The 27923-nt window shown below is 46.9% G+C and overlaps 1 protein-coding gene across 9 annotated transcripts in view; it reads right to left on the bottom strand.

Annotated features, from left to right (window-relative positions):
• Positions 1–27923, bottom strand: part of UBN2 (ubinuclein 2) — a 586373-nt gene that overhangs the window by 29284 nt on the left and 529166 nt on the right. For 8 of the 9 annotated variants that reach the window (XR_003854673.1, XR_003854671.1, XR_003854674.1 and 5 more), the window contains exon 14: positions 21672–21761. The exons of the other annotated variant lie outside the window; for it this stretch is intronic. Coding sequence is in view for 4 of the 8 variants with exons in the window: in XM_029590353.1 (XP_029446213.1) it covers positions 21672–21761 (90 nt within the window). In the remaining 4 variants the exon portion in view is untranslated. The remainder of the gene's footprint in view (positions 1–21671; positions 21762–27923) is intronic. 9 annotated transcript variants of the gene reach the window in all.

The following is a 27923-nucleotide window of genomic DNA, read 5'->3' as shown; positions in this document are numbered from 1 at the left end:
AGATGTTATTACTTGCAAGAGATAATTGTAAACCTTTTTGATGATGTATGGCTATCCAATGCCACCCTAATCCCTTTAACCTTTTGATGAAATGGCAGATGTGACTGAAGAGAGAAATGCTTCATAAGATCTGGACCACGGACAATAAAATTTATACAAAATTGTATAATGTGCACCTAACATAACATTTCATCAGGTACCAAAGTCCCTCAACAGATTGCCAGACATCTGAAGCTGGTTTGCTGGGTGCCCTGGTCACGGAGCAGAACAGAGGTACCTTCCTGTTGCAGAGGGATGTGAACAGATCTATGTTTGGGTTTCCCCAGAGGTGGAATATCCGATTTGCTACCCCCTGGTCCAGGGACCATTTGTGGGGTCTGAAGGCTCGACTCAGCCTGTCCGCTATCATGTTCTCTGTCCTGGCCAGGAACATGGCCCTGAGCACAATCCCGTGGGACAGGGCCCACAACCAGTTCTGGACTGCTTCCTGACATAGGAGGTATGATTCCAATCCTCCATGCTTGTTGACATATCACATGGCTACTTGGTTATCGGTCTGGATCAAGACAACTTTGTTGGATAGCTGATCTCTGAAAGCCCACAGCATGTACCTGATCGCCCGGAGCTCCAGGAAGTTTATTTGACAAGAACGTTCCTGAGTGGACCATAGACCCTGGGTGCCAAGCCCATCCACTTGAGCTTTCCACCTCAGGGTGGATGCATCTGTGGTTAACATAATTTGAATAGGGAGACTCTGAAAGGAAATCCCCCATTCCAGACTGGAAAATACCCACCACCAGGACAAGGAGTCCCTGAGAAATGGGGTGACTCAGATGCAATCCTGGAGGTTCTAAGTGGTTTGATGCCACTGTGACCTTAGGTCCATTGTGCTCTGCGCATGTGTAAGCGTGCCAAGGGAGTGACATGGATGGTTGCGGCTATGTGGCCCAACAGTTTCAACAGGTGTCAGGCTGATACCTGCTGGCTCTGTTGAACTTCTCCCACAATGTTCACCACGGCGACGGCCCTCTGGTGCAGCAGAAAGACCTTGACCTGATCTGTGTCTAGCAGGGCTCTGATGAAGTCCAATTGAGAATGATGAACTGAGATGGGACTCTGGATAGTTGAGAACGAACTCTCGTGACTCCAACACCAGAATGGTCAAGCGCATGGACCTGATGGCCCCTGCCTGAGAGGTGCTCTTGAACAGCCAGTTGTCCAGATACAGGAAAAAATACACTTCCAGTGTGCAGAGGTGTGCCGCCACCAAGGCCAGACATTCTGTGAAGACCTGTGGGGTGGACGTGAGCCCGAATGGCAACACTCTGTATTGGAAGTACTCTTTTCCCACCACAAATCGGAGATACTTCCTGTGACTGGGGAAGATCTCGATATGAGTGTATACGTCCTTTAGATTGAGGGAGCATAGCTAGTCCCCTTTTTGCAAAAGGGAGATCAAGGTGCCCAGGGAAACCATCTTGAACTTTTCTTTTTTAGAAACTTGTTCAAGGGCCTCAGGTCTAGCATGGGATGGAGTCATACTGTTCTCTTTGGAATCTGGAAGTACCTGGAATAGAATCCCCACCCTCTTTGCCCTAGTGGTACGGGCTCGATCGCTCAGGCTAAGAGGGAGGAGAGCCTCATTTGTAGTACCTCCTGATCACTACCCGCCCCCAATTTGGGCAACTTGGCGGGGACATCCAATATATTAATTGGTATCCCTAGCGGGCGACAGCCAAAACCCACTGGTCAGATTACACTGGGCCACTGGTTCGCAAAGAACTTCAGCCTGCCCCCGACCAAAGGGTCCATCATCCCGGGTACAGGCAACTCGCTTACCCTCTCTACGGCCCAGTGAAAACCCCGTCACTGAAGTTGACTGAGGAGCTGACTGAGGCTTGGGAGCTCTCTGTTGCCTGGGATGGCCGTGGGAGCTCTGATGGTGTTGACGGGATCGAGGGGGCAGAGGATAGTACTTCCTTTGGTGGAAGAAAGACTTCCTGGGCCCCGGCCGGGGCAAAGAGTTATTGGAGGGTTTCATGATAGTCCCGGAGTTGGGCCACAGCATCCCTCAGCCTATCTCTGAAGAGATTCTCTCCAGTACATGGCACATCAGCGAGTCGTTCCTGTACTTCTGGTTGGAGATAGAGGCTTGCAGCCATGCCATTCTGCGGGCACCAATTCTCGCTGCAGAGACCCTTAATGCCGTCTCAAAAACATTGTAGGTTGCACAGACCCTTGCACACCAGTGACATGAGGGTGTCTTGCTGCTGAGGCAGCTGCTCAGCCACTTCCTGAGAGTATTGGCTCATATAGAGCTTGTAATCCGCGATGCAGGCAATAAGCATGGCACCTTGGAATACCTTCCTCCCAAGAGCATCCATCGCTCTGTGGTCCTTCCCTGGGGGTGCCAAGGAATGGGTCCGAACATGTTTGGCCCTCGAGGGCAGATTCGACCACCACAGACTGGTGAGGCAGCTGATGTTTATTGAATCCGGAAGACTTCTGGAAGAGGTAAACCCCATCCACCTTCTTTTATTAACAGGAGGCACTGTGAGGGGTGTTCCCAAATCCTCAGATGCAATGCCTTAAAGATCTTGTGCACCTGGACTGCCATTATCTCTTTAGGAAGCTCCATGAACTGGAGGATCTCAAACATTTTGTGCCTGGCATCCTCTTCAATCAAAAGCTAAAGTGGGATGGCCTCCACCATCACCTCACAAAACCTGCGAAGGTTAGATCCTCTGGTGGAGATCTCCTTCACTCATCCTCCGGAGAAGGATCTGACAGACCATTCGAGTCCTCGGAAGACTCCGTTTGATCATCCCTCCAGGGCATCATAGTCATTCACCATCCTCACGTATGCCACAGGGGATGGGGCCCTAAGTGCTTGGTCGAAGTGCACAAACACCGATGGAACTGGATGGGGGACTAAAGGCCTCAGCATCTCCACCAGCCTCAGCGGAGCTTCCTCCTTGGAGGAACTGGCAATGACCACCATATTGGTAGGGAGAGGCCTTGGTGCCCTGCTGGGCACCAGTGCCGTCCCAGGAACAGACATTAGCTGGATCGCCTATGCACCGATAAGCACATCAAGCTTCTCCAGAAGCGGTATGAGGATGGACAGCAACGGCTCTGTTGGTGCCACAGGACCAAAGCCCTGCAGTGCCTGTTCCACCACCAGCTGGACTCGAAGTTCCAGCTCCTCCTTGAACATTGCCAATGCCAACACTGACTGGGAGGAAGGAGGGGAAGCCAGATCTTCCTTGGACCCACGAGGGGGATTGGCGACTGGCACCAGGACCAGTGGAGACCATCGCGGACCCCAAGCATTGATGGAGGATGGGCATTCCTCGCTACAGGGTCGCTTCGTGGCCATTGTGGCAAAAGCCAGTGCATTCCCCGTGCCCGGCACCAGTGTATTGACAGGAACCAGTGCCGATGCTATTTAGGCTTCCCTCAGTGTTTGGCCCGGTTCTTCCTTGGTGCTGAGGTCGATGAACCTGGCATCCTCGGATCTGGATGGCCTCCGGTGCCCTTATCCACTGGTGACCTCAGCGGAACTGACTGTCCTGCTGATGTCTATGGCATGGTGTCCAGTGATGTAGCTCAGAGATCCTTCGTTGCTGATGGTTTGGACTTCTTCGACCCAAAGAGCTGATCCGCCTTGTCGAGTTGAAGATGACAACCCTTCGGGGTCATTTGGGCGTGTAAGCGGCAACCCCGGATGTCATGCGATGCCCCCCAGGCACAGGATGCAAACATCATGAGGGACTGGTGATAGACATGGTCCTATGGCACTGGGGGCATTGGTGAAAATAGGATGTGGCCATGATGGGGCGAAAGAAAAGGAAGGACGGATGGAACAATGGCAGCGGGCATCAATGCACCGCCACCACGGGAAGAATAGAAAAGAAAAGAAACTTACCTAAAACACCAAAAACCATGACTAGGGACACTATGGGGAGGCACAGAGAGGGACCCAGCGACGGACCAGAAGAAAATGAATGCTAAAAACACAAAAAACAAGTTTTCCACCACGCAAAAAGCCAAGATTTTAGAGCTTAATCAAACCACGAGGCTCACAGCTCAGTGGGAAAAAAAAAAGAGAGACTGAAGAGGGACCCCGCATGGTCGCATGGTATAGGTCACACCTGGCATGCTCAGTGTCCTAGTCAACTTTGACATAAGTTTTCTGCATCAGGCTCCATCTGATGATGTCACCCATGTGTGAGAACTACCATCCTGCTGGTTTTTGGAGAAATATTTCTTCATGGAGAGGGTGGTAGATGCCTGGAATGCCCTTCTGGAGGAGATGGTGAAGACTAAAACAGTCAAAATTCAAAAGGGCATGGGATAAACACTGTGGATCTCTAAAGGCTAGAGGACAGAAATGAGAAATGTGCAGGGAGGTAACTTGCTGATAAGCAAGTGTTGCTTACCTGTAACAGGTGTTCACAGGACAGCAGGATGTTAGTCCTCACATATGGGCGACATCACAGGATGGAGCCCTGTACGGAAAATATTTCTGTCAAAGTTTCTATAAAGCTTTGACTGACACTGGCACACTGAGTATGCTCAGCCTGCAATTATCCCTGTGAACCACAGGTGTCTCCCTCAGTCTCGTCTTATAGCTAAAAGCGCAAGCGAAATTAAATAAAAGTGAAAATGTATACAGACCCAACTCCGCGGGGTGGTGGGTGGGTTTCGTGAGGACTAACATCCTGCTGTCTTGTGAGAACACCTGTTACAGGTAAGCAACACTTGCTTTCTCTCAGGACAAGCAGGATGGTAGTCCTCACATATGGGTGAGTACTGAGCTGAGGATGCCCGAGAGTGCACCAAATGCACCCAAGACTGGAAAAAAGGCGCAATGACGGGGGTTGGAATTTGGAACGGAGGGCATCCTGAAACCCGTAACGGGTTGGTGGAAGGATGTTGGGTAGTTAAACCGAAAAGAATAAGAGTAGACGGACTGGCCAAACATGGAGCATGCCGGCTAGTAGTATCTAAGCAATAATGGGCTGCGAAGGTATGGAGAGAGCTCCAGGTTGCAGCCTGATAAATATGTACAAGCAGCAGTGGCCAAGGGGAAGCTATTGAGGCTGGGACGGACGCAACAGAGTGTGGTTACACAGTGTTGAAATGAAATGCCTGCTTATTGGTAGGAAAAGATACAGACCATCAATTAGGAAGAATAGATCTGTTTGCCCACTGGAACTCGCAGCTTGACTCTTGCCACAGAAGGAGTTAGGTGGAATTCCTATGGAGTGTAGTGCGATCTAGATAGAATGCAAGTGCACTATTACTGTCCAAGGAGTGGAAAAACCCTCTCGCTTTGGTGAGAGAGAGGTGTTGGGAAAAATGGGCATAGTATATTCTGAGTAAGGTGAGATGCAACGTCTACCTTAAGAAGGATATGAAGTTGAATACGTAAAACCACTCGGTCACGGAGGAACGCAGCGTCGGATGAGTATGTAACAAGGTGAGTCAGTCACTGACCCTGCTGGCAGAAATGACATTTATGTGGGAAAGAATTTCCCATGCCAAACTGTGAAATGAGAGGAATGAAAGGCTCAAACGGAGAACGTATGAGACTTATAAGCACGAAATATAGGTTTCATTCCGTGACTAGTGAAAATAGAGGCGGCTTGATCAGTGGATAATCCATGGTAAGCTGACTCAGAAAGGGTTTACCGTTAATCGGGTATCCCCACTCCCAAACGATACACCAATTGGAACAGAGATGTACCTATGTGGAGGATGTCTGGGGAGCAGAATCCAAGGGAGCAAGAGAAAAGAGTGGTGTAGAAAAAAGAAAAAGGGTAATACCCTTTTGTATGCGTCATGTGGTAAATCATGCCATTTTGAATGGTAGGATTTATGTGAGGAAGGTTTTGTGATGCTTCCAGTACCTGAGAACATCAATGAGTCTACGATTTGTGACTGACTGGTGAGAAGGCGAATTGGTTACTGGTGTGATAGATTGAGAAGTATGGGAAGCATACTGGCTCGGCCAGGACGTGGGTCTGAGGAACAGTGAACCCCATCCTGGTTCAGCATTAGAAGAGTGCTGGCTATGAGAGGCAGTGGAAGAGACATTTAAGAGGCCCTTGATGGAAGAAAGGCGTCTATGGGAACGCACTGGAAACATGTGTAGGGAGTAGAATCTGTTCACCATATGGTTCGATTCGGACGCAGAGGGCAAGTTCGGTTGACCTCAGCACTAGAAGATTTTTCTCGCCACACATGTAGTCCGAGACCATTCGAGAGGATGGAATCTATATGGAGAAGGTCTGTTATTGCGTTCAGTAAGTCTCTTAGATACGTGGCCTGAGGATGCATAGAGTGAGCAAGGGCCAAGGGTAGAGCTGCGCAGCTTCCTTGCAGAGCAGCTAAGAAGTTGTGCGTGCTTGTGTGTTGGAAAGCACATTCTCCCTAGGCTGTCTGACTGTATGCACAAAGATTTGTTGCAGAGGCAGTATTGGAAGGCATAAGGGTATAACTCATGGCTACAAGTTCCAGGAAGTTCATGTGAAACTGTGCCTGGAGCGGAATAGACGCATATTGGGATGAGAAGATTTTAGGTCAAACTTACAACCCTGAGTAAATGCGAGCATGAGCAGGATCAGACTAGGTTTTGGTTCTAGATCTGCAATATAGATGAAGGACGAAAGAGGTTAAAAAGCTTAGACCCACTGATAATGGAATTTCACTGAATCTAACCCATAGCAGTTTTGGATCTATGAGGAAAGTGCATAGTGAAAAAACCCCATAGCCCGACAATGAAGAATTGAGGGGCTGAGGTTATGGAATATGCGCGCAGGGACATGTAGGAATTTATTAGAATGTCTGCGCGGATGCTGGGCAGGAAGGTCATTGTGACTGTGGTGTCCAGAAGTGTTGTATAAGGGATTTATGGCAGTGACAGTAATCCCAGATAGTAAATTTATAGTGAGTCATGAAGAAGTTAGAACTCGTTGTGTGGACTGACTGTGGTTATGCAGCTGTCCATGCAAGGAAAGCATGAATATGTTGCACTCCGTAGAGAAAGCAAAGGTTGCTTACCTGATGTAACAGGTGTTCTCACAGGACAGCAGGATGTTAGTCCTCACAAATGGGTGACATCGAGGATGGAGCCCACCACGGAAACCTCTGTCAAAGTTTAAACAGAACTTTGACTGGCCCCTAACTGGGCATGCCCAGCAAGGCACTGACCCTGCAGCCAGCAGGGGTCTCCCTTCAGTCTGATTTTCAAAGCTACAGGCAGTGCCTAGAAAGTAAAAATAAAACGAACCCAAACACCGCGGGGAGGCGGGTGGGTGTTCGTGAGGACTAACATCCTGCTGTCCTGTGAGAACACCTGTACATCAGGTAAGCAACATTTGCTTTCTCACAGGACAAGCAGGATGGTTGTCCTCACAAATGGGTGAGTACCGAGCTGAGGATGTCCCGACTTTGCACCAAATGTACCCAACGGTGTGCAGCAGGCACAACAACTGAGGAAAAAATTTTGGAAAAGGGCATCCGCACCCCTACCGGGAAGGTGGAAGGGTGTTGGTACATCACGTTGGAAAAAGGTTACGCAAGACAGATTGGCCGAAGATGGAGTCCTGTCTTCCAGGCTTTGTCCAAACAATAGTGGGCTGCAAAGGTATGGAGAGAACTCCAGGTTGCAGCCCTGCAGATGTCAGGAAGCGGCACCGATCGAAGGTGTGCCACTGACGTCGCCATGGCCCTCACAGAGTGTGCTTTCACACGGTCTTGAAAGGGAATGCCAGCTTGCTGATAGCAAAAAGAAATGCAGTCCGCCAACCAGGAGGAAAGAGCCTGCTTACCCACAGGATGTCCTAACTTGTTAGGATGAAAGAGACAATAATTGAGTGCTCTTCCTGTGAGCAACTGTACGGTCTAGATAAAAAGCTAGAGCTCGTTTGCAGTCTAGGGTATGCAGAGTCTGTTCCCCGGAGTTGGAGTGGGGCCTGGAAAAAAGATAGGTAGTATGATGGATTGATTAATATGAAACTCAGAAAACTACCTTAGGTAAAAATTAGGGTGAGTGCGGAGTACCGCCCGGTCCTGCAGGAGCTTAGTGTAAGGCGGATAGGTAACTAGGGCCTGCAATTCACTAACCCTGCGAGCTGAAGTGATAGCCAAAAGGAATAACACTTTCCATGTGAGATAGTTTAACTCACAGGAGTGCAGAGGTTCGAAAGGAGTTTCATTAGACGACCAAGAACCAGGTTAAGGTCCCAAGATGGGGCCGGAGGACGTAAGGGTGGCTTCAGATGGAGCAAGCCTTTAAGAAAACGTGTTACTAGGGGTTGTACTGAAATAGGGACACCCTGTACACCTTTATGGAAGGCGGCTACCGCACTGACATGCATTCTGATAGAAGAGGTTTTAAGACCTGATTCAGAGAGATGCCATAAATAGTCCAAGAATTTGGAGATTGGACAGGAAAGGGGATCAAGGGACTGAGAAGTGCACCATGATGTGTACCTTTCCATTTGTATGAGTAAGACTTTCTTGTGGAAGGCTTTCGTGAAGCTATCAGGACCCGAGAAACGGAATCTGAAAGGTTGAAAGGTGAAGGACTAACCTTTCAACATCCCATGCCGTCAGGGACAAGGCTTGGAGGTTGGGATGGAGGAGGCATCCGTCGTTTTGAGTGAGCAGATGCGGGTCCTTTCCCAGAGGAATGTGCCTGCGGATGGAGAGATCCTGGAGTATTGGAAACCATACTTGGCGTGGCCAGTAAGGTGCTATCAGGATCATGGTTCCTCCTGTCCTGGCGTAGCTTCACGAGAGTCTTTGACACAAGAGGAAGTGGAGGGAATGCAATAGAGCAGACCGGTTGTCCACCTGAGGGAGAATGCATCCCTCGGCCGAGGAGGAGAGCTGGCTCCGAATGAGGAGAGCAGTAATCGTCCACTTTGTGGTTCTGAGGGGACGCAAAGAGGTCTATGCGGGAGAACCCCACTTGTGAAACAGAGAGGTCGCTACCAGAGGATCGAGTGACCCACTCGTGCGGTTGGAAGACACGGCTCAGCTGTCTGCCAATACATTGTCTACTCCCGGCAGGTAAGTGGCCCTGAGGTACATGGAGTGGGAGAGGGCTTCCGCCAGATATGCGCAGCTTCCTGACACAGAAGGAAGGAGCCTGTGCCTCCCCTGCTTATTTATGTACCACATGGCCACTTGGTTGTCCGTCTGGATTAAGATTATCTGATGAAAGAGATGATCTTTGAAAGTGCGGAGCGCATAGCGGATTGCTCGAAGTTCCAGGAAATTGATCTGGTGTTCGGCTTCCTCTTTGGACCATAATCCTTGGGTTTGAAAGTCGTCCACATGGGCTCCCCAACCGATGTGAGAAGCGTCGGTGGTTAGGATTACTTGCGGATCCGGTGGAAGAAAGGGTAAGCCCTGAAGGAGGTTGACCTGAGTCGTCCACCAGGTTAAGGATAGGCGCAGCGCTTGTGTGACTGTGACTATGGAGGACAGAGGCTGAAAAGCTTGAATCCATTGGTGTCGTAGAGTCCATTGTGTTACTCTCATGGCTAGTCGGGTCATGGGAGTGACTTGAACCGAGGATGCAATGTGCCCTAGGAGAATGAGGAACTGGCGAGCCGTGGCAGTGTTCTGAGACTGGAGCTGGCGAGCCAGGGACATTAGGGTGTGGACCCTCTGAAGAGGAAGGTAAGCCTTTGCCTGTAAGGTGTCCAAGTCTGCCCCAATGAAGGATAGGTTTGAGACGGGACTAAGCAAGATTTCTCGTAATTGACGAGAAACCCTAAGGAAAGGAGTGTTTGAATTGTCAATTTTAGGGAGGATTGAGCTATCTGTTGGGTGGAGGCCCTGATTAGCCAATCGTCCAGGTATGGGTAGACGTGGACACCTTCCTTCCTGAGGAATGCTGCTACCACTACGAGACATTTGGTAAAGACTCGTGGGGCAGAAGCCAGACCGAAAGGGAGGACACGGTATTGATAATGGTCGTGGCCAACTAGAAACCGCAGATATTTGCGATGGGATTGTGTGATCGCAATGTGGGTATAAGCGTCCTTGAGGTCGAGAGAGCACAGCCAATCCCCTCTTTGTAGCAGAGGGAGCAGCGCGCCTAGGGTTACCATTTTGAACTTCTCTTTTTGAAGGTATTTGTTGAGGGCTCGAAGGTCCAAAATGGGACGTAGTCCCCCTGATTTCTTTGGTATTAGGAAGTATCTGGAATAGAATCCCTTGCCTCGTTGAGAGGGAGGGAACGGGTTCTATAGCATTTGATTGCAGAAGAAGGGATACTTCCTGTTGTAATTGAGCCAAATGGGTGGATAGACTCCACGCTTGAAGAGGCGGGGAGTCTGCCGAAGAGTTATGAAGTTGAGGTGGTAACCCTGTGCGATAATTGTTAGCACCCACTGATCTGAGGTGATCTGCAACCAAGGTTGTAGAAAATGGTACAGTCCGACCTCCTACAGGGATGTCCGGAAGAGGGGTTTGGCATGTGTTCCCTACAGGGAAGTCAAAGGCCAGCCGCAGGCCCAGGAGGAGGGGCTACAGTAGGCCTTTGTTTCCTAGGCTGACGCGGCTGAGGCCTAGTAGAGGATCGAGCTGGACGAGGCCTGGCCGATGGAGGGTAATAACGGCGTGGTCGAAAGAATGACTTCTTAGAGTCTTTCTTTGCGGTTGCTTGGAGGTCAGCTCAGGTGGGACAGATGAGAGTTGTTTCAACGTCTCATGGTGGTCTTTCAACTCCGCCACAATCTGCTGAATTGCTCTCCAAACAAATTATCGCCTAAGCAGGGTAAATCAGCAAGACGATCCTGAAACCTCTGGGCAAAGGTTGGATGATTTTAACCAGCCCAACGTCTGGCTGAGATGGCTGTGGCTGAAACTTTTGTGGAAGCATCGAATATGTCGTTAGGCAGTCCTAATCTCGTGCTTCCCTGCCTCAAATCCCTTGTGAAGAAGGGCTTGAAGCTGCGGTTGGTATTGGTCTGGTAACGTGTCAGCATAGTCTTGCATCTGCTTAAGGATGGCTCTGTTGTACTGAGTCATATAAAGTTGATATGAAGCTATGCGTGAAATCAACATAGCTCCATGATAGACTTTCCGTCCAACACTATCTAGGAACTTGTTGTCCCTGGTAGGTGGGGTAGAAGAGTGTGGCTTAAGACGCTTGGCCTTCTTCTGCGCGACTCAACCACAACAGAGCGATGATCCAGTTGAGGTTTTTGGAAACCTGGTGCTGACTGAACAAGGTAGGTGGAGTCAGCTTTTTTGTTAACTGGGGACACTGATGAAGGAGATTCCCAGTTTTTCTTGAGCAGATCCAAAAACACCTGGTGTATAGGGATGGAAGCGATGATTTTTGGAGCATCCAGAAATTGAAGGAGTTCCATCATCTGGTGTCTGTCATCAGCTTCAGATTGTAGTTGAAAGGTACAACTTCTGACATCTCTTTCCCAAGTTACTTGAAAGATAGATCCTCAGGAGGAGATCTTTTTCTACTCTCTGTAGGAGATGGAGGGCGAAGGCAAATCCGTGTCAGAAGATGTATCATCATCATCACCCCAGGTACGTAGGGATCAAGTGGGGTTTGTTAACCCTGATGGACCTGGCTGAGGCTCTAAGGCATCGATGGAAACCGAGGTGGAATCGGTGGCCGTAGTGGAACCAGAAATGGCATCGATGGCTTCGGTGCTGTCGATGGAATCGGTGCCTGGCGTGGAATGGATGGAACCTGAAGGATATATCGGTGGAGATATACCAGAAGGCACCGATGGAACCACCCGGAAGGGGGAATCCGGAACGGTGTTCTCCTGCCGATGAAAATCAGTCGGGAGACGGTGGTGTTGTCGATGGCACTGGAATCACCGATGAAGGGCCGTCATGAGCGCCTCCATGCGGCTCAGTAGCGGTGCTAGCGCTTGTATCAACGGCTCGGTGGTTCGGTTCCCTCCTCGGTGGCGAAGCCGGTGCGGTGGTCGGTGCTGGGGGCGGCACTGGAACCGGTGCCGGAGACGGTGCCGATGGAGGTTGCAATTTCTTCATCGCTTTCTCGATGGCCTCCTGGACCAGCCGGTCCAGTTCTGCCCGGAGACCAGGGGTAACCATACCCGGCTCGACGGGAGAGGGTAGGCTGAGGCAGGGCCGGAGGGGACCACCGTAGCCGGTGGGATCACGGCCCCCGCACCCCGGGAGGGTGAGGGTTTCCTCGATGCTGCGAACGAGACGTGGAGGGTGTCCGGTCTGTTCGCGGCTTCTTTGTCGGTGGCTCGGCTTGAGCAGAGGTCGATGGCTGTGGATCCTCGACAGGCCGAGATTGTGCCGTCGATAGCGGTGCTTTTCCTTCCGATCCCCTCGCCCATCCGGGGAAGGGACGGGAGTCGACGGCCGAGAAGCGATCGATGGCGGACGGTCACCGGAGGGTTGACGATGATGGTACAACTTCGACGGTGCCGGTTCCGATGACGTCGATGCTATCGATGGCGTTGGGGTGGGTGCATGGAAGAGGAGCCCCATCTTCTCCATCCTGGCTTTGCGACCCTTGGGTGTCATTAAGGCACATTTGGTGCAAGTCAGGACATCATGCTCACTACCCAAACACATCACACAAACCCTGTGGGGGTCTGTGATGGACATAGTCCGGGTACAATCCGGACAACGGCGGAACCCCGTTGCCATGGCCTGAAGCCAAAATTTAGGCTGGGGATCGGTAAGTGCCAACAGGCCTCAAGGGCCAAATTCGACGGTAGTCGATGGAAAAAAGGCAAAAACTTACCAGGTTCCGTAAGATGACTAAAAATTTGTCGAAGGGAGACCCCTGAGGGGCAAATTTTCTTAGGAAATTAACTTCCAAATTCCTGTCAGGAACGTGGTTAGAAAGCTCCTTTCACCGCGTGGCAACTGCTGCGCGGAAAAAAGAAGACTGAAGGGAGACCCCTGCTGGCTGCAGGGTCAGTGCCTTGCTGGGCATGCCCAGTAGGGGCCAGTCAAAGTTCTGTTTAAACTTTGACAGAAGTTTTCCGTGGTGGGCTCCATCCTCGATGTCACCCCATTTGTGAGGACAACCATCCTGCTTGTCCTGTGAGAAACAGCAGTCACCGATAGTGATTCAATGAAATACCCCAGTTGCCGAAGCTGGTGCAACCGCAGAGCCTGGGACTGTAATATTGTTGACTTACCATGAAGCACATAGAAAGATTAGAGGTAATGTACTTACTGCGGTATGGAGGAATGGTAACTAGAGATTCCATTTTACCTGTGCCTTTGGAAGAAAGTTGGTATTTCTGAGGTCCAGGTGTTATGTTTCCTATTCTGGATACTCCTGTTGGGGGAGGAGTTAGCAATCTTGTTATGAATCTGCTCCTGTGGAAGGAGGAGTTAGCAATCTGATATGGAACTCCAGGAAGAGTTAGTATTCTGTTATGCTCCGTAGGTGGAGTTAGCAATCTGATATGCTCAGCTCCTATAGAGGGAGTAGATAATCTGTTAGAGTTTAGACTGCGGAGTAGCAATCTGTTATGAATCTGTTGCTGAAAACTCCTGATGAGGAAGGAGTAGCAATCCGTACCAGCGGAGTGCTTGGAGAGGACACTCAGCTGTAGAGGAATGTAGATAGGTGAATCCTTGGGCCGATGGCAGATGACAGCACCCCCAGGAGGATATGCTGAGAGGGACCACCGGCTAGGCTATGTATGGAGACAGACCCAGATAGTTCTTTTATTAGACAGGTTAGTAGAACCACCAGAGGTGGCAGTAATGAGCTGATATGCCCGGCAGGGCTGAAGTCCTTCAGGTACTGGAACAGCGATCCCAGGGTTGCTGAGCTGTAGAGAAACTTTAGATAGTGAGTAGACAGGGTAGGCTGTGTTCATAGCCAGAATCAGATGACAAATCTCACATAAGATCTTAAAGAAGCTCAGTAGCTGGAAAGGGTTAGGCCCTCAAGGAGCGAGTATCTGGTTCCAAGGAAAGCTCTGAGAGAGCAATGGTAACTCACAAATGTCTGTATCTGCGATAGCTTCCAGGCAGTAGAGAATCTTCAGAGTGTCCAGGAACATGGGCCCTCGAGGAGCGAGTATCGGTTCCTATCTGCAATCTGAAATAAATAAAAGAGAGCAAGGCCCCCGAGGAGCGGGTACCCCTGGTAAGTCCGAGGAGGCAGAGTAGCTTGGATGAATCTGTAGCAAGTCCGTATTCTTGTCCTTGCTAACAATCTGTTAGCGAATGTTGAGACCTTTTATATTGGAAGCGGATGACATCAACTCAGGGGGATGCCCCCGAGGTTCGCACCCTTGCTGGTACATCATTCGGAGTGTGTGCGCCCTACATCATCAGGCAACATGGCGGATCCGCAGCGTTGAGCCGGTCCGGGGACGCCAGAGGGAGACGGCATGGAGACGCCGCGGCAGCAAACCATCTATCAGACCCGGAGGGAGTCGCCACAGAGGTAGAGAGGGCGGAGTGAGGGCGTCGAGCAGCGATGGATGCAACAACAGGATGGGCGGAGAGTAACTACTTTCTGTTGAAAGAAAGAATAGTGTAATTAAAACTCCCTCCCCCTCCTGCGCTTTGTAGCATCTGGGGGAGTGTACTGGGAACCTTGGTACAAAGTGGGGTGGCCGCTCTGATATCCAGACAGTTGGGAGATCAGGAGGTGTCCAACTGGAGGGGCTGATGTAATCTGGATATCATGTAACCTCCCACGGAAGCGTGAGCGGTAAAGTCTTACCCGCATTTCTGTGTGCTGTACAAGGAGACATCGAGACCTGTCGTCAGGCTTCGACTGCACTTGAGGTAGTATTTGCTGGATCTCGTGTTTAGCAGATCAGCGAATGCATCTGGAACTTTGGTTCTGAATTAGGAACCAGAAGCCAGAGTATTAATCAGTACAGAGCCCCGTTGCTGAAATGGGAGGATGTCCTGATGCAATCCCACAGAAATGATAGAAGGGGATCTCTTGGTATTGTGGCTGACATAGCGATATGTGACATTAATACGGTTCTTGGAAGGTACATGACCTAGAACTTTTTGAACCATGTGGCCCGAATTAGAGAACACATCTCAATGGAAATGCCGCAAAAGTGGGTACTTACCATCCGACTTGGATCGCCGAAGGACGAGCCAGTGAAGAATGCTGGCTCTGTGGATTTCAGGAGTCTACGAGGGGTAGCCTGTCGGACGTAGACGTCAGTCTCAACTCTGATGCCTGGGGTATGGTGGCGCAAGTATAGAGGAGACAGGCTGAGCGTGGCTGGCGCTACCACAGTAATTTTGTGGAGGGCCACAATCCCGCACCGATATCGGTGGGGCACGCCTCGGGAAAAGGGGAGCCATCTTTGGCTTGTGAACTCGGCCTTCGTCACAGCTGCTCGATGTCTCGTGATGCCAGTTCAGAATTCTTCGGAACTTGTTCCGGTGTTTCTGGAGCACCAAGGACTGCCAGCACTGTGCGGAACAGTGGCGATGGCAGTGGTGATGTTGCTTGGCCCGGCCGTTCGAGCACCGAGAAGGATAACACCCATGTGCTGGATGGCGTCGGTGGTGGACGGTCACCGTGTCGGTGACGATGCGTACCACAGTGCTCGGCCCGGTCTTTTCCCAGCGCCGAGATGGATGCCCTTGCTGTCTTGGATGGCGACTGATGACGGACTGTCAGCATGCCTGCACTGCTCCTGGTACTATGTAGTGTCGTAGGCTAATACGGGGCTTTAATAAGAACCCAAAGCATGGAGAACTGCGTTTAGGTGAGGGTATTACGTGGAGGTGTTATGTCGGTATTGATGGTGTCTATGGCAGCCAAAGCGGCCTCGAGGGTATCATCAAAAATATATATGAAAAAATGTCAATGACCCGGGCAAAGCAATGATGACAGTGACGGAAGCACTGACGGCATCGACATAGGTATCTATTGAAACGATGTGGCATCAAAAAAACATCGTTGGCATCGGAAAAATGATACTGGCAGACGGAGTTGATGACTGCATTGATAGGAATGTTGAAGACACCGATGGAAACGACGTGGGCGTTGAGGGCATCGATGGCCCCGACATGGGCACCAATGGAATCGATGTTGGCATGGATGCCATCGATGGAATTGACATCAGCATAGACGGCACTGACCCTGGCACAGATGCCACCGACCTGGGCATCGATGCCACCGATGGAAGCGACCCAGACATCGATGTCACCGACCTGGGCAACGATGGAATCGACCCTGGCATGGATGCCATTGATGGAATTGACCTGGGCATCGATGCCATGGACAATGGTATTGATGGAAATGATCCTGGCATCGATGGAAGTGCCCTGGATGACAGCATCGACCCGGGCATGGATAGCACCGATGAGAAAAGTGTGTGTCGATGGCATCCATCCGGGCAACAATGGCACCGATGAAACCCAAGGAAAAGATCAGTGCCATGGATGAAAATGTAGAGATTACTTACCTGATAATCTCGTTTTCCTTAGTGTATGCAGATGGACTTAAAACAAGTGGGTATAGTGTGCTCGTGCTAGCAGTTGGAGACGGATCTGACGTCAGCACGGGTACATATACCCCCACAGGAAGTGAAGCAATTCAGTAATCTTCCTTGCAAAGCTGTTATAGCTATATGAGTACTGATCGATCGATTAATTACACAGGATTACCCTGACCGGTTGATGGTAGCTGGAGATCACCAGGATTCTCAACTGGAAGGCGTCGACACTCGGCAGGGTGGATGCCCTATGTAGTAAAACATGGCTTACCTTGAGCCTGTGAAATCCAATGTATACAGGCAGCTGGGCGGGATGCTGAGTCCATCTGCATACACTAAGGAAAACGAGATTATCAGATAAGTAATCTCTACATTTCCTAGCGTGTAGCAGATGGACTCAAAACAAGTGGGATGTACAAAAGCTACTCCTGGACTGGGTGGGAGGCTGCCCGAGGTCCGTGTAGGATTGCCCTCGCAAATGCTGTGTCCTCCCTGGCCTGGACATCCAGACGGTAGAATCTGGAAAAGGTATGGAGGGAGGACCACGTCGCCGCCTTACAGATCTCAGCAGGCGACAGCATCCGCGTTTCTGCCCAAGAGGCCGCTTGCGCTCTGGTAGAGTGAGCCTTGACCTGTAGAGGTGGTGGTTTACCCGCGTCTACGTAGGCTGCCTTGATAACTTCTTTGACCCAGTGGGCGATAGTTGCCCTTGAGGCCGCTTCCCCTTGCTTCTTCTCGCTGTGTAGAACGAACAGATGGTCCGTCTTTCGTATTGCTTCGGACACTTCCAGGTATCTGGGCAGTAGCCTGCCTATGTCGAGATGGCATAGAACGCGACCTTCTTCTGACTTCTTCAAACCGTCTGTGGTAGGTAAAGAGATGGTTTGGTTGAGGTGGAAGTGCGAGACAACTTTGGGTAAGAAGGAAGGAACTGTGCGAAGATGGATGGCTTCTGGCGTGATTCAGAGAAACAGATCACGGCAGGACAGTGCTTGTAGCTCGGAGACACGGCGTGCGGAGCAAACAGCCAGCAGGAACACCATCTTCAAGGTTAACAAACAGAGGGACAGGCCTTGAAGTGGATGGAAGGCGTGTCCCGCTAGAAAGTCCAATACTAGGTTGAGGTTCCACAGAGGTATGGGCCACTTCAGTGGCGGACGAATGTGTTTGACTCCTTTCAGGAAACGTGAAACGTCTGGGTGTGTGGCGATGCTACTGCCGTCACTCCGTGGACCGTAGCAGGAAAGTGCTGCCACTTGGACCTTGATGGAATTGAGGGACAGACCCTTCTGAAGACCATCTTGCAGGAAGTCCAAAATGATAGGAATCTCAGCGGCATGTGGATTGGTGCTATGAGCTTTGCACCAAGCTTCAAATACTCTCCAGATCCTTATTATACGCCTTTCCTTGTCTTCGGCGCTTCCCGGCTGCATGGAAGAACGCTCAGCGAGCGTGAAGGAGCTCCAAACTGCTTTGGAGACGGAAATTACTGAATTGCTGCGGGGGTATATGTACCCGTGCTGACGTCAGATCCGTCTCCAACTGCTAGCACGAGCACACTATACCCACTTGTTTTGAGTCCATCTGCTACACGCTAGGAAAACATGGATGGCACTGATAGAAACGATGCAGGGACCAATGGCATCAGTGTACCGCGGGGGGAGGGGTACCGATGGAATCAAAGAATCCAGGACAGTCTAAAGGGGGTACCGACGGAGCGATGGGGGCATCGACTGCGCGAGGGTACCGAGGAAATCAAAGGACCTGAATCGACAGGGGCCCTGGCAGCAATGGAAACCGTGGAAGTCCCTGTCCCACTAGCACTAATAACCAGGCAGAGTGTCACAGAGGGACACTCGCGGGCTATGTGTGGCTAACTGAAAACATAGGGAGAAGAAAGGCCGCAGTCGGTTGGCAGGCCAGGATAGGGAGAAGAAAGGCCGCAGTCGGTTGGCAGGCCAGGGAGGTGACAGGAACAGACAGAAAAAACAGGGCATAGTACTCACCGAGCATCGAATAAATGTAAGTGAAGGGCGACCCGTGCAGGGAAAGTGTTTGTGAAGTAAAAGTTTAAGTGTTTCAGTGAGGAAAAAGTATTAGAATTTCTCACAGAGCTCCTAACTGCTATGCTTACTGCAGAGCGGAAAAAAGAAGACTGAGGGAGACACCTGTGGCTCACAGGGATAATTGGAGGTTGAGCATGCTCAGTGCCCTCAGTGTGCCAGTATCAGTCAAAGCTTTGTAGAAACTTTGACAGAAAAGTTTTCCATACAGGGCTCCATCCTATGATGTCACCCATATGTGAGGACTACCATCTTGCTTGTCCTGTGAGAATGGCATTACTACTCTTAGCAGAAGCAAAGACGATTACTCCCTTAACCAATATGCTTTGATGCTTTTAATGCAAATGCAACATTGCTCCCTACTTCGACAGCAGGGGGAAAAGGGGAATTGGATTCAGACAACAACCAAGATTGCACCAACTTCTACGATCTGGTGTACTGATATACCGACATAAGGGAAAAAGAACAGGCTTGCTTCTACGGCTAATTCCGTAAGCAACGCACGACTAGCAACACTGAGTTTTCAAGCTCATCACCTAGTAAAAAAAATGTTGCTAGCTGTAGTTTTTATGGGTTATCATAAAGCTAGGGGATAACTGCATGGAGTGGCAGTTATCACCATAGGAAGCTTGCTGGGCAGACTGGATGGTCCATTTGGTCTTTTTCAGCCATCATTTTTATGGTTCTATGTAATCTGAAACTTTCCCGAGTGAACATCTTAGAACCATGCTGGGAGAGACCTTATCAAGTTCTGCTCACAACACTGACAGCTGTGAAAGGAAAAGAAAGCCTGAATCCATGCTTCACATATTAAAGTCTGCAACCCCGGACTAGGCCTAGACACAGACGAATAATTATGGTGAGGAATGACACTGGGAGTAGGTCCCCAGATTTGTGTTCAGGCATAATAATCCTTCTCCTTATCCTGATACCCTGAACACTGGTTTAGGCCGCACCATGACATTTTTGTGAATTATTCTCTGTATGTAACTAATACTCAAGGCCTATCCACTTTCCACAAATATGTTAATCTAACTACACACTGAGCCACTTTTTTTTAACTAAATTTTTGGTTATGAATGCAATGTGGACAAAAATACCATTGGCTATTTCTTGACCCCTTCCATCTAGTGGAGACCATGTTGAATTTAGAACTCCAAATGATTCTCAATGTCAATATTTCATATTGCAGCTTTGTGTGTCATGTGTTGACATATGGATACGACGGACAAAGAGGAATAAGATGCCTCTCTTATTAGGCCCAACTGCAATAATTATTATCACTTTGTGTTCTAATAGCCCAAAGCTGTTTTATATTTTCCATCTGAAGCAGTCATTATGTTAATTTTCCAAATATTTTCTACTCCAACAAACTGCAGCTTACCCAATAAAATAAAATTGGGATTTCCTAGGTATTGACACCCAATATGGTTTGGAGATTTAGGAAAGAAACTGACATACATAATTATTATTGCAGTTACATGAACCTTCTTATGGTTTTATGCAATGGCTATTAATAGGTGATAAATTCCTACCATAAGTCTGCCATGAGTTTTGTATTTTTTTTACAATAATATGAACACCCCTTCCTTTTGCTACTGAACTTTCTGATCTCCATTCAAATACGGGATTGTAAGGGTGCTTTGAGAGGGTTTTCTGTGAAGACAGACTAGTTGGTAGCAGTAAAGAAATAGAAAATTAATAACACAAGCCAAGTTTGTTGAAATGCTAAAAGTATGCCAAAGATTAGTCAGTATATCAAAGGTTAGCATTAAGTTTTGTTTCTGCCTTCTGGGCTCAACTGACAAGAGTCATATAGCTTACAAGAATCCAGCCTTATCAGCATATATGAAATAAAATACTACCAACCAGTTGGAAAGTGTTATGCAAACTAGCCCATTGGTAAGTTTAGTGGCAGTGACTTTTAACTCACTCTAATGGCTTGGGAACAAATAGGCCGATTCTGTAAAGATCGCGGGAGAACAGGCGCTCCATGTTGAGCACACGCTCTCCCGACGTGCGCCCAGCTACCTCTTCTGGGCGCAATCCTATATTTAAATGAGGGGTCACACTAAAAGGAGGCATTAGGGGCGATTATATGCCCCTAACGCCTCCTTGGCTCAGGAGAGGTGGCTCTGTCAGCGGATTCAGGAAACCGATGCTCAATTATACGAACATCGGCTTTCCGAACCCGCTGACAGTGATTGGTTCGGAAAACGGACGCTGGTAAAATTGAGCGTCCGTTCCCCTAACCAGACTGGCCAGCACATTTAAAAAAATTTTTTTTTACATTTTGGTTCCTCTGACTTAATATTGCTAGGATATTAAGTCAGAGTGTATAGAAAAGCAGTTTTTTCTGCTTTTCTATACACTTTTTTGGGTTACTCAAATTAATGCCTGCCCTTGGGTGTTAATTTATGAGCGTAAAATGGATTCGCCGCACATTTTAATTTTTGAATCGGGGTGACTAATAGCCTCATCAACATGCATTTGCATGTGATGAGCAGTATTAGTTTTCAGGGGGTTTAGCTGCGTATTTTCGAGGCGCTAATCCCCTTTCAGTATAAGGGGTAATAATTGCCCATCGAAAACACACGGCCAAACCCCTGTTAAACAGTGCACACGGCTGAGGGCACTTTACAGAATCGGCCTGTCTGAGCTGGGGTTTACTCTACATGTAACCTGCACTGCTCCTTATAAGATATCTTATGTTCTTATAATAAAAGCTCAAGATTTAGTTTTCTCTTACTGGCTGTTGGTATTCAATGTTCATTAGTCCTCCCTATATTCTCCAACTCTGAACTTATTTCTTTAGACTTCTATTATTGCATATAGACATCCAAATGTTTTTTTATTCCTATTTACACCCTGATTAGCAGCAGTTGATCAAGGTTATTTGAAATCATTCATATCTGTCTGCTCTCATCAAATTCAGCTGAGCTGCCTCAGTATTTTCCACATCCTCTAGCAGGATATACTAAATTTCTCTCATTTTAACAATCAAGCAGTACAGCTCTTAGATCACAATGTTCCCAGAAAATCCTTGCAAAGAGGGACCAGTATGTTGCGTCCTTTCCAGGAAAGCCACCCAGGAGAAAGCAGTAGGAAAGGAACTGGTACCCCTTACCTGTGTATGCTTGCTGCAAGTGAGCAGGAAGAGGGGAATGAGGGAGAGTGGCTGTGTGTTGAGAGCTTGTCTGTAAACCCTTCAGTAGATCTATACAGGAGGAAGAAAGATAGCAAAGCAAGAATTACAGACTCAACACAAATGAAATGCATCAAAGCAAACAACAATGCTTAGAACCCTTAGTTTGATGAAAATATCCCCACTGTTGAAGTTTCATACCTGAAAATCAGATTGGCAAGTGACCACAAAAGAAAAAACAGTAAGCCTATGCCCATAAAGTAAGCAAACAAAGCAATAACCAAGCAACAGGGTACTACCATAATTACAAATAATTGCTCTACTGCCGCCAACGTCAAAAGGAATATTTATTTATTTAAAAACTTTCTATACCATCGCTAAGTATATATACCATCGCAACGGTTTACAAATAGGCACATAGACTAAGGTTAGTAATCTAGGATATCGTACATTCTAACAGGTGCCATAAAGTCGGTTACAATTTCATAATTAAATCATTATTTGAGTAATGTGGTCAAGTCCAGGTATATATTGAGTTACTATCTCTTTGAGATATTACTTCTTAAATGTAGGATTGAGTAGTAAATTCATTCTCATGGAGAAGTGAAAAGTGTTGTGATGGATTGGAATCCATCATGGTTTGTTTTATTCACAAGGATGGGGGAAGAGTAATTCACATCCCAAGAGTGGCATCTTGCTGCATCACTTTCTAAGTATGAAGCTAACTTTCTGGGGCCCAATTACACAATAAGAATGGCTGAGGAAGTTTTCTGGCAGTTGATGGCTCTAAAGTGAATTTCATGCTGTTAATTAACCATACATTAATTACCAAAAAATATCTGAGAAAGTTTATTATGAAAAGCAACATCAAGAAAGAGCATGTCATGCTTAACTCTAGGCTTTAGGATGATCAACTCCCAAGTAGATATCCCATGAAGTCCTTGTCTTTTCCTGGACTTGCAGAGGTGCACCTTGCCTTTGGAATGCACTATTAGTGGAATATGGGTTGAATTAAGATATTTGATATTCTGGAAAAACTGAAGGAATGACTTTTTTTTCCTAATGAATTGTTGAAAGCATAGAGAAGAGATGTTAAAGAAATAAATAGATGCTGGCTTTTGGGCAATTTTTTCAAGAGCTTTGAGTAGGCTTGTTGTTGGAGTGGGGTGAAGGATAGCATGATCTTATTTTGTTTTACTGTGTATATTTATGCATTTATTAATTTCTAGTGCTTGTTCCATTTTTTCTTTTTACTGGTATGTGTTTGGAACTCCAGTGGTAGAGCATGTAATAAAATAAGAAGATAAATAAAAATAAATGCTTTTTGGTAAACAGACCCCCTAAACACACTATCCCTACAGATGTTTGGACAGACTGCTCATCAGCCAGATTGCCTGATTCCTCAAATTATTTTAAAGTACTTCTTGCAAAAAGCTTTTCAACTAATTCATTTGGTAGTTAAACAGCAATTATGATTTATGTACAGAATTGCACATGCATTCTTGAAAAGTAATAATACCCTGTGTAACACTTATAAATGTTACTAAGCACTTATTTTCTAAATTCACATATAGTTCGAGTAGCAACCATTTTGGCAATGATATTACAAATAGGTTCACTCACTGCATCCAACTGGTTTGTAATGATTCTGGTGTCACGAATCACAATACCTACTGCATGAACTGATCAGATATAATACTATGTGATGTTATCTGACACTGTTCCAAACATAGCTGTTCCCACAGGTACAGGAGAGGTTTAAAAAATTAAAAAAAAATGACTTGAGCAGTAACATTTTTAATTGAAAGAGAATGACAATTGCTACTTCTTGTGTATACATCTGGAAAGCAAAATTGCTTACGTGTACCAGGTGTTTTCTGTAGATAGTAGAATGAATCAGTGACATTAAGTGGATGACATCATTTGATGGTGCTGAGATGGAAAAAGTTATCTCAGAGTTCAGAAAATCCAAGTTGGATGATCCCCAAAAGCCACCACTGTACGAGTCTTCCCAGTTTTTGTAGCAAGCCTAACCTTGAGCTTTATGGAGCAGAGGATGGGAATGAGTGGCTGATTTGTCCTGCAGTCCATGGAGAACACCTATTAGGTAAGTAAATTTCCTTTATCTGTGGACAAGCAGGACAGTAAGCAGCCATATACAGACACCCAAGCTAAGGGTTGCATGAAAACATATGACCTTCTCAATCACTGTGCCACAAGATCCTCCCTGTGAAGTGGTCTTCCTTTGCCTCTTGATATGGTTTCCAATTGTTTGGACAAACCCTCCCCGTCCTGTGCTGAAGCCTGCAGCTTTTGATCCTCCCCTTGAGTCCCCCCCCCTGTTCTTCTTGTGACTAGCTCAATCCACCAACCAACCAGTCATTGCCACTGCAGCAGCCTGCCTTCCGATAGACTGGTTGGTCAGTGTGCACCGCTGCATGTGCAATACAGCCTCCTTGGTGCCATTTTTTTTTTTTTTTGAGTGTGAAGTTTGTCTGTGCTCTGCTGCATTGCTTCTGCTTTCTCTGGCTCGGTCTGCTGCTGCTAGTGCTTGCCTGCTCAGTGCCTTCCCGGTAAGTTCTTGCAATTTGCCCACACCAATATTGCCAGCATGGTACAGGTCAGGGTATACCTGAGAAACTCGTGCTTTGGCGATGAACATCTGATCTGAATGAGTCCAGTGAGCTGCACAGCTACTTTACAGTCACACCACCACTGGTTCCTGCTATCTGCTAGAGGCAGAGAATACTAGATTTCTCTCTGCTACCACCTCTAAGTAGTGGTGATGATGTCACAGAATTATTCAGTGTGCTCTACCTCCCTCTGCTGCTGGGGGATAAAACTCACTTGTATGGACTGATCTGGATTGATGCAGCAGGATGAAACAAAAGTATCAGTTCTGGTCTGGGATGATAAGGGGGTATAGTGAATTGAGTTTCAGATTTTGGGACCATGGACTCCAAAATGTGAGACATCAGTTCTAGTTAGGATAGAGGTTGCGGAGAGTCTGATATGTTAGTAAAATAGTTTTTGATGAAGTCAAGTCACATTTTTCTCACAAAGAAATTATGTTCTTGTTTGGCATGGGTAATTCCAGCAGAAAACTATCTGCCTCTGGAGCTAGAATTGGCATAGAAAGTTTGCCCAAAGATGATTCAGAATGAACTAATTCATCAGCTCAACACCAATATCAGACTATCAACACTGAGATGTTGTTATGGTACCTTTACCTGTGCATAGCACCAGCAAAGTCTCTATGCCTCAGAGTGATGGCATTGAAGGCATTTTTCTGTGCACTGATGTGTTTACACCAACAGGGCCTGTCCTGGCTCCCAAATATTTTGACACTAGAGAGTGCAACTTTTCTTCCACTTTACTGGAGGGCGAATGGCACTTATGCTGAGACTTCTGAGTCGTAACATTTTATTATTTATTTTACAGCCATTTATAGGCTGCTCATAAAAAGAATCTCCTGAGTGGGGTACAATAGAACATAAAGCAAAATTGCTTACCTTGTAATAGGTGTTATCCCAGGACAGCAGGATGTAGTCCTCACATATGGGTGACATCGGTAATGGAGCCCTATGTACGGAAAAACTTCTTTAAAAGTTTCCATGAAACTTTTGACTGGCACCAGAGTGCCTACTGAGCATGCCCAGCATGCCATGATATTCCCTGCCACAGGGGTCTCCCTTCAGTCTTGTTTTGTAGCAATTAGCATTAGCCAAAAATAAAATAATTTATTTATTTATTTAAAAGTTTTTATATACCGCACTAGGGGTATGTATCTATCCATCTTAGCGGTTTACATCATAAAACACACATATTTGACATACAGTAAAATACTATAAAATTACATAGTTTACATTCATTTACAACTGTATATTCCATAATGCTTAAGGGTTTGAAAACAGAGTTGTTATGTTCATTTTGTTATGTTATAGGCACAGGTGAATAAGTAAGTTTTCAGAGCTTTTTTGAAATCATTACGATTTTCTGTTAGTCGAATATACTCCGGGATAGAGTTCCACATTGTAGGGCCTGCAATTGAAAATGCTCGTTTTCTGGTTAGAGCTAGGCTTGCAACTTTTACTGTGGGTATTTCCAACATGCATTTGTTTATTGATCTAAGTTGTCTGTTTGGTTTATATAGTCTCAATAGTGAACAGAGCCAGATTGAATTGGGGTTATATAACAGGTTGTGGATTGTGGTCAAAATTTTGTAAGAGATCCGGAATGTCACTGGAAGCCAGTGCAAGTGATATAATAGCGGTGTGATATGGTCTCTGTGTGAGGCGTTACATAGCATTCTTGCAGTTGCATTTTGCACTAGTTGCAATGGTTGTATTGATGATTGCGGTAGACCGAGATATAATGCATTGCAGTAGTCTAATGTAGTCAGTATCAAGGATTGAGTTACAAGGCGAAAATCATTTGGTAGCAGTAATGGTTTTATTTTTTTCAGCATATATATTTTGAAAAATGATTTTTTCACTATGTCAGATATATTTTTGGATAGAGATAACCTGGAATCTATGATTACTCCTAAGTTTTTTGCGTGTGGTTTGATCAGGATTTTTTGTTTTTCAAATGTAAAAGACTGGGGTGGTTGTTATGGTGAGTCAGGTATTGTTGATAAATAAATCAGTTCTGTTTTATTGGTATTTAGTTTTAGTCTGTTGTGAGATAACCAAGTTTTTATTGTGGATAGATATAATTGTAACAAGGAGAATGTTTTTGACCAGGATTCAGTGAATGGAATTATGAATTGGATATCGTCTGCGTAAATTTTGAAGTATAAATTCAGTCCTGTTAGGAGGCGGCACAGTGGTAGAAGGTAAATGTTAAACAATAAAGCGGAGAGCGATGATCCCTGGGGTACACCTGTTTTGGTTGTGTACCAGTCTGATTTGTACTTACCCATGGAAATTCTTTGTGGACGGTTTGAGATGAATGATGAAAACCAATGTAATGCTGAACCAGTAATACCAATTTGAGATAAGTTGTCTAACAGAATATTGTGACTGAGAGTATCGAACGCTGCTGATTTATCAAGTAGTACTAATATGTAATTTGTGTTTGCGTCGAAACCCCTCAGGATCGTGTCAAAAGATGAAATTAATAGTGACTCCGTGCTATGACCTTTTCTGAAACCATGTTGATTATTGTGGAAAATGTTGTTTTCTTCAATTTATTCAGAGACTTGATGCAGTACGACTGATTCCAGTATTTTTGCAATGGAAGTTAAGGTAGCAACAGGTCGATAATTGGTAAGGTCCGAAGGATCATGATTTTTCTTTTTTGGAATTGGAAGAACTGATGTTTGTTTGAGTTCTTTTGGAACGAATCCCTGAATCAGGGAAGCATTAACTATATTTGCTATAGACGGGGCAATCTGGTCTTTTATGTTCTTGAGTACGTAACCAGGGCAGGCATTAAATGGGCTATTCGAAGGTTTTGATTTGGTTAATATTTTGGTAATCGTGTTATGATTGATTGGTTGAAATTCTGATACTATGCAGTCTAAACCCACCCGCGGGGTGGCGGGTGGGTTTCGTGAGGACTACATCCTGCTGTCCTGGGATAACACCTATTACAAGGTAAGCAATTTTGCTTTATCCCAGGACAAGCAGGATGCTAGTCCTCACATATGGGTGATTAGCAAGCTAGAGGCCGAGTCATTTTGTAGTGAAGCAACAATGAAGTATTGTTGTTGAGATGAATCAGCCGAAGATTACAGCAGGTTGGATGTAGGAGTTGGGATTATACTGGAAACAAGTTCTTTAAGACGGATTGTCCATAGGCTGAATCTTGTCTTCCTTCTTTGTCTAAACAGTAGTGAGCTGCAAAAGTGTGAAGAGAACTCCATGTTGCTGCTTTACAAATGTCCAGAATAGGCACAGAGCGAAGGTGTGCTACTGAAGTTGACATTGCTCTTACTGAGTGTGCTTTTACTCGCCCTTGAAGAGTAAGGCCTGCTTTTTCATAACAAAATTGTATGCAATCTGCTAACCAGTTTGACAGAGTATGCTTACCCACTGCTTTACCTGGTTTGTTTGGATCATAGGATACAAACAGCTGACTGGATTTTCTTTGGGCTGTTGTGCGGTTTAAATAGAAGGATAACGCACGCTTACAGTCCAAAGTGTGTAAGGCTCTTTCACCTTGATGGGAATGAGGCCTAGGAAAGAATGTTGGTAAAACTATTGATTGGTTCAAATGAAATTCCGTGAC

Source organism: Rhinatrema bivittatum, chromosome 2 (genome assembly GCF_901001135.1).
Source record: "Rhinatrema bivittatum chromosome 2, aRhiBiv1.1, whole genome shotgun sequence".
NCBI lineage: Eukaryota > Metazoa > Chordata > Amphibia > Gymnophiona > Rhinatrematidae > Rhinatrema > Rhinatrema bivittatum.
This window is presented reverse-complemented; position numbering and strand designations above follow the sequence as displayed.